The 7,954-nt window shown below is 37.0% G+C and overlaps 1 protein-coding gene across 6 annotated transcripts in view; it reads left to right on the top strand.

The window, feature by feature from the left end:
• The first annotated feature begins 7,583 nt into the window (after window positions 1-7,583).
• Window positions 7,584-7,954, top strand: part of ncam1b (neural cell adhesion molecule 1b) — a 66,346-nt gene continuing 65,975 nt past the window's right edge. For all 6 annotated transcript variants that reach the window (XM_088426957.1, XM_088426956.1, XM_088426955.1 and 3 more), the window contains exon 1: window positions 7,584-7,902. In XM_088426957.1, coding sequence (XP_088283083.1) covers window positions 7,851-7,902 — 52 coding nt within the window. In that variant the 5' untranslated portion in view covers window positions 7,584-7,850. The remainder of the gene's footprint in view (window positions 7,903-7,954) is intronic.

The following is a 7,954-nucleotide window of genomic DNA, read 5'->3' as shown; positions in this document are numbered from 1 at the left end:
AATAGCTTGATGTCAATCGTATGACCTATTTTCAAACAGCCATTACTAAAGAACGAAATTAGATCAAATATTACTTACTTTTTTTTTTAAATAAATCCAATCTTTCATACAGTATCACCAATGTCTACATGGACATATGATACAATATTCTTTTGGCCTTGAAAGATGCATCAAAATGCTCAAAACCGGCTGGCATTCAAGGTGTTGCCTTTTCATATAACGCTTGGCACTGAAGGAGTTAAGTAAACAACGACAAAAAAACTTTGCGCATTTAAAACAACTGCATACCTTTGCCAATAAAATTGAAGTCAAACCGAAAAAATATTCTTTGCAGCCCCATGCGTCTATACAAAGTATTTTGATTAACATTTCCACTGTACAATATGAATTAGGCCACAAAATCCACTCGTTTTTCTCAAGGGGCGGCCATTTTGCCACAAGATGTGGACCGAAAATGAGTATCTTAGGGCTCAGGCTAAAACCGATCAGGTCTCAGCTTGATCCGACACAGAAAACGGCTGAGCGGTGATTGATCATCACACGAACCCTGAGAAACTCGGATGTCATTTTCAAGTGACAGCAAGTGGCAAAATGGCCGCACCTTGAGATGGATAAAAACTCAATTTGTGTGGGATGACTTCCCCTTTGATACCAACATATAATTGTAAAGGTGACACTCACAAGCTAAGCAGTGATTGGTTCTTACATGAGCCCTGAGTAAGTGTGACATTTTTAGATGACAGAAAGTGGCAAAATGGCTTCCCCTCAGGATGGGTAAAAAAATATATATATAAAAAGCAGCTGCTTAATTTGATTAGCGTGCCTGCATAGAACATATAGAACATATTTTAAAAAACATTTTTGGGCTAATGATTTAAGTTCATGTGGCGGTGCTGTAACACATGACCACAATGGGTGCAGCAACACACGTAGACAGAAAATAATACTCTGTCACAAACATATGTTCTTTACCTGACAAAACAATATTATTACAACAGCAGATTAACAAGTTTTTATAACGTGTGAAACACATTCATTTTTCTTTTTTTTTTCCCCCTCCATGAGTCCATGTCTATCTCATACTAAGCCGTGCACAGCAGCTGGGAATTAATCATAAAAGACAACATTTTGAATTATTTACATTTTATCTACTTTTGTTATCACAATATGGTTTGGTACAAAGTAGAGTACAAAAAGTACAGTGTAGATTGCTATTTATTTTCCTGTTGAAAAATAATTTTGGGGCGTATTTTAACTCCTTAATGACATTTTTCTTGATTACGGATCCACCAATTTGAGATTTGTGCAAATTTAAAAAATCTTTTTGCAGGATTGTATTTTGGTTGGCAATGCATATTGGCGGTTTATCAACTGTTTTTTTCCCCTTTTTGGGTGGGTAGGCAATAAAAACAATATACATTGAAAAAATACCTAATGCATTTAAACGGGGATCAATTATATGTTGCTTTTTGCAGGCTTGCCTAATCCCTATACCGCATAAACTATATAAATCAACTATATAGTCCACCTATTGAGGACCTTTATTTCTATAAGGAATATTAACAATGTCCTACGTGTTACAATGTCGTGCGAAACTAACATAATGTGTCTTTCTGGGCGGGAGGTTTAATTAAGTTAAGCCAACGCGACATGCATGGCAACACTGACATGAAGGGACACTGAATTGATGAGGTCTCCTTCCAACTCTTGACAATGCACCTGTGAAAGTCAGAAAAAAGGCAATTTAATGGTTTAATGGGGGCAATCCATTTTGGAGAATTGTCACAATAATTAATTGAGAAGCCGCGTGTGTTTTAACTGTAGAGAAACGCTGTGACAAACCCACGCTATTGGATTGAAATTTAATGGGCCAGGTGAACGCATTGAGATGGCCCAGCCGTCAAGACAGATTAATTAATTAGCAGGCATGCATTTTTTTTTGCAATCCTGCTCCTTCTCTGTCAAAAAAAAAAAAAAGAGAGGTGTGGGGGACGTAACATAAGGGGCATTTTACAGTGTGTAATTTATGATTTCAGAAGAGGAGGTCATTGTCTTGCACTGTTGACCATAAAGGCTCACAACAACTATACAATATCTATGATGTCAAAATGCATTTTTTCCAGAGGTTGCTAATTCCACGCATACAACATATTTGACCAGAAAGGCAATTTTAAGACAAACACTTAAGGGAACGTATTGAAAGAAGGGACCAGGGAGCTGAAATTTCACCTCCATGGTTTGGGAAATAAATAATGCTTGGTTCATATCGACTACGTGGACGGCGTAACAAGCCACGCATTTGAATCGCAGTCATTGATGTATGACTGCGTAATAAGGAGACATCTATTGGACGTGTTTGGTGTGACAGGACCCGAAACTTCACGAAACGTCATGAAACGTGACCCGAGACAGTCAATCAACTTTGGAAAGGTAAACATAGGAAACGGAAATATAATGAGGCCTTCCAGATTAAAAGCAAACATTTTCAGAGTAAGATATAACTAAACACTAAAAACTAAAGCGCTTGAAGAATTCTTAAAACAAATTTATTTTGAAACCAAGAAGGTAACAATCTTTATTAACACAAACACCGCTACAAGTTAATGCCGAACGGAGAATATAAACTGGGAATACAACATGGCCTTTCATATTAAAAAGCAGTTAAAAAAAAAATTATATATATGCACATCACCATGTAGAGCTAAAAAAGGGGCTGCTGTCATCTTGTTTGAATTTTCTCCCCTATGATAGAACAAAGTCAAAACTTTAAATTTTTAGACTTTATGTTGCGATGCTGTATACTTTCCCCCCCATAGATAATCGAAGTAAAGATCTTGTTTTATAAATTTAACCGCAATTAAAATTGCATGCTGCATTGGCTTAGTTATATGAAATATACGTCAGATAGGTTGGCCCATGGCATTATTTTAATATTGGTCAATAGCCCTTATTGGTCTAACCATTAATATGTTATTTTCCTAGCAGCCGATGGTAGACAGCCAGTGCTGAATTATCACAAAACCAAAACAGAAAAAAAAAAAAAAAAAAATCAATGGTAAATTACGTATCTACGTTTAAAATGGTTATATCTCCCTCTTGTGTCAAAAATGGCACATTACTTGTACCGGCGGCGATGACGTCATGGTACCTTCATCGCATGCACGTGTTCTTTCGACTTTGCATTAATTTATTTTAACACTTGGTGGCAGCAGATACAAAAAATAGTGAACTCCAAACACACGGCTTTTTTATGATGATAATAATAATAAAAAATAAATAAATAAATAAAAAGATGATGACAATATTAATAATGATAACAACACAAAAACTTTTTTGTGGTAACATTAATATACTGTACTATAATCATGTCCTGCATGTATGAATGTATGTATGTACAGTATGTATGTATGTTCTACAGAACATTAAAATATACTTCTCAAAAAGAGCATTCATAAACAGGAGGAGAAAGAATAGAAGACTTGCTAATGCTAATAAAGTTGCTAATAAAGATTACTGTATACATATAAATGCAATATCAGCTGTAACTTAGGGGATCTTCAAACTATGTACTGGTGCATGAGTGGACACCATTACATCATGAATATTCATAGGTCTCAAGTGTGTGCGGTTGTATGTGAACTTAGTAGGACCCCAGCTACACAGATTCATATCAATAAGCCACAAATATGCCCAATATGTGAGTGTGTGTTTCTTCCTCTTTAGCCCGCAGACACACACAACAATAAGTACATTGTGTGACTTATAACACACAGTCAAAACTAACTGATATGCATAGGGTCAGTACTGAAATTCCAAGGGAGCTTCTACCAGGGAAAATTACACTAGTATGAATCTAAATTTAATGTTCATAACTCCACGATATGTTCAAGTCTTATTAGGGCTTTTCACTCACCATTTGTTTTGTTCAGCCGAGGAGGTCAGGAGCCCGGTGACCAACGTTGGATGCTTCATTGTCACATTGTCCACATCCTGCCCATGAGTTAGGCGACCATCTTGTTTTCAACCTTTGACCCTGGCAAGGAGTTGACAACACTAAATACAGTGACAATACCTGGCCAGTAGGAGGCATATTAATCAAGGAAAAATGTGTCAAGAAGTCAACAACTTCCTGTTTGTGGGTATCATGTTCCTAGTTAGGAATATGCAACGAATGAGAAAGTTAAGAAGGAAGTGTGTGTTTCTCGGTAAAACTGTGCAGATCAAATGAGAAACATACTGTAGCTCTCCCATCCATGCTGCTGTCTCTCCCATGACCTGGAAACTAATGCGTTCATATGCCTATGATGCCTTCTGCTATGCTGCTGAGGTGGTGGTGAATGATCTTGCGCATGGAGGGGAAAAAATTCTTAAATATAAAGATAATATATATATAGATTAAATAATGAGATGTAATGTATAATTAAAGTGATCAAAAAATAGAGCTATAATGGGGTGGGGGTTAAATAGTAAACTGATGGAATACTGGGATATGTTTGTATATTAAAAAAATATATATACCGATAAATAAATTTAATGTTTCATTCTTGTAAGATGATGACTTTTGTCGTTAAAAAAATTGTTTCACATACACTATATTACACATTATATCTTGTTGAGGGAAAAAAAATTTTTTTTTCCAAAAAAGTTGTTTTTCTATTTAAAAACATGTTTGTTTGTTTTATTTAAAATCTCGAGTACCCATTGACGTTCCTTCAAGTAACCCCAGGGGTATTTGTTCCCCCATTTGAGAACCACTAACCTAGAATACCGATACTTAAAAATAAAGGAAATAAGGAAATAAGGCCAGATATCAACTAAATAACGATATTAAGTAGAAGAACTTTCCCATTCCTAATTATAATTATCCTTAATATGAAAATGATTCATAAATATTCTTGTAAGATTATGATTATCATAAAAAAAGACTTTGCACAGTATAAAACATTTTGTAACATCTCGTAAAATTGATTTGAGATTATTTTTTTGGTATAGGTCGGAACTTAATTTCTGGAAAAATTCTGACTATCCCTCATTTTTTTCTGAGTAACTCGTAAGATTCATTTCATGTTTCATGAAAAATCTGGTTGTATCACAATTCTTTTCATCTAAAATGACAATTACTTTGTGAATTTTTTTTTTTTTTTTTTTTTTTTGCTCGTATCCATTAAGACCGAAAACATTAAACTGAACCTTTTCTGTTTCAGCAGAAGATGAATATTTGCAGGTATAAATAAAACACTAACAAGGTGACCTGAAATTGAAAACAAACGACATGGCGCCGCGTGCTCTGCAGCTTTGCTGTATCATAAATAAAACAATACAGTGGACTATATCTGGAGGATGTTTATGAGTCATCAACAGCCTCTTACCTTTTGCACCTGTGATTCCAACAACACTGGTCTAATCACTGCACATTTTGCCCCAGATCCTCCATTGCAACGACCTCCAGCCTGCAGCTTTTTTTGCTCTGAAACAATTTAGGGGAAAAAAAGGGAATTGCCATGAGATGGAAGGACGGCAGACTGAAGATATCCCAATGATGTCTTTTCAGTCGACTCGCAGGTTGTTTTGGCTTCTATTCAATTTTGCCTCATTGCTTCTCTCTGCCGGCCAAAAGCACAAATCAAAGGGAAACTGCACACTCGCAAACGCCAAACTCTACAAAATTTCCCTGCTGAGCGAGTAAACAACATTCTCTCACCGACTGCAATCGGGACCCGGTATCAATCGTTGGGGCTGTACTGCAGTAAATACAATGCAACTTAAATTCTGTTATTAGAACTCTGATTATTTTCCTCTGGCCTTGAAATTCACAACAAAGGACCGATAAATCATTAAAAAAATAATAATTAGCAAATGAACTCCGGTATTTAAATCCCCCAAAATAATATAGAGTTACAAATTCTTTGGTGATTACCGATGAATGCCATTTTTCAGTTCTACCTCTGCGCATGTGAACACTTGAGAGACTGCTATCCTTTCCCAGTCGTTGCATTTCTTCGATTTGACTTGATGAATGAACCAGATTGAATATGCAAATCGGGGTCGGCCATTTTGCACATCAGTTGTTCATGAGCTGATAAATGCAAGAGACAAGAAAGAGAATGACGCACAAACAAATGCCAAAGGGAAAAAAAAAATCAATCTCAGCTAAATGCACTCTTTACTTAGAGGTTCTTCTGCTTGTCTGATGTAGATTGCATGTATGTAAATATATATATATATATATATATATATATATATATATATATATATATATATATATATATATATATATATATATATATATATTACTTCAGAGGTTTGAAAAATGCTGGTATATCAGAAAAATACAGGAACTGGTATCGCAAAAGACATTTCAAAGAAATAGGGCCACCTGGCAGTTATTTAATGCATCATATCACTTACTTAGGAGAAGGTGGCTCATCAATGCTGTGGTCTTATTGTGTGATCCCCATGTGAAAGAGCCTGTACACTCAAGCAAAAACTGCCAGCACTCACCTTGAATTTTAAATGTAATGCTTCCAATGGTTCGTATGTCTGCATTCATGATGAGGCTACAGATCTAGTGTGCGTACGCTCATTACAGTCACGCATCAAGGTTGCGTCCTCTATATATATCCTTTATGACTTTCTCCAACCACAGAAGTCTTGATTTCAAACGGCTCCACAAGGTTTAGCTTTCAGTTCGCGTGGATTATTTTGGGACCTTGCACCAACAGATGCATTATTATTATTATTAACATGCACCAGTCAAACTGATGTTTTATCGTTTTCAAAATAAGTTTGCATTTTTCAAACATATTTGGTCAAATTATAAGCAGTGATTTAAGCGTGCCTTTTTGCAGAGGTATGACATAATAGCGCTTCCTAATTGTATCCTCTATAGCGGAAAGTGGGACTTTTTACAACATACTGGGAATTCACATGAGCCTTATATAATACTCATACGCCTTCTTCAGTAATTTGAGTACACCAAACAATAAAAAAGTTAATTACAATTAAAAAAACACACACACACATAAAGTCATTGTGGGGTGTGGCACATGTCTCAGGTTAGCTGCTAACAGGAGTGTTAATAGGTGCATTCATTTGCATTTGGGCATTTCAAACTCACGCAGAAATGATTTATTTATTATGATCTTTTTATAGACTTATTAATTAACCAACATAATGATCTGCTGCTGATTCCTGGCAAGTCAAATAAGATGATTACAGGCACTTATGTTTGCTCACTGAAAGCACGATTATAACCATCATCTGCAAGTTTTTATTAAATAGCGTCACTTGAAAGTCGCAATTATTCACATGGAAGTATTTTTATATGTCCTTGGTATGCGTAGTTGTAAGCCCTGTCATGGAAAATTGATTGATGGACCACTTATTTGATTAAAATAAATAAAAGTAGAGTACAATACAAAATAGACATTTCCAAATAGAGACTTATGAAAAAATAAACGTGGTTCTCCCACATCGTTTTCGTCAATGTCACAGGTGCACTATTTCACGGGAGGCGCATCGTGCCTGCCGCGCGCATTGATTCGCACATGTGAGCAGGCTCGGCTTGTCAGTCATACTTTGAACGGCGCTGTGGCGCTCAGCATCCCCACCGCTACGAGCACCGCACCAGCGACTCGCCCTCCTCCCACTCCCTCCTCCCGTTGACCGCCGAACGAGCCGCACGGAGCGACTACATTTTAGGATGAACGCCTGCTGAGGAGCCACCGCCACAAAGCCGAGGGCGACTCGCACAAACGCCGCTGGGGAGGACGAGGAGCGAGCCGACGAGCCGTTTCGCCATTCGAGCGCTCGCCTCAAGAGGAGGCGTTTTGGGGGGGGGGGACTTTGCCATGGTCCGGTCCGGGGACATCTTTGTGGCCCTGCTTTTTGTGGGCTGTGCGGGTAAGACACTTTTATGAACTCTCTCTAAGTGTAGTTGCATCGCTAATAATAC

The sequence above is a fragment of the Hippichthys cyanospilos genome, chromosome 11, assembly GCF_059441005.1.
Source record: "Hippichthys cyanospilos isolate Australia breed blue-spotted pipefish chromosome 11, RoL_Hcya_1.0, whole genome shotgun sequence".
NCBI classification, from domain to species: Eukaryota; Metazoa; Chordata; class Actinopteri; order Syngnathiformes; family Syngnathidae; genus Hippichthys; species Hippichthys cyanospilos.
The sequence above is the reverse complement of the archived record's forward strand: the minus strand, read 5'-3'. Positions and strand labels throughout refer to the sequence as shown.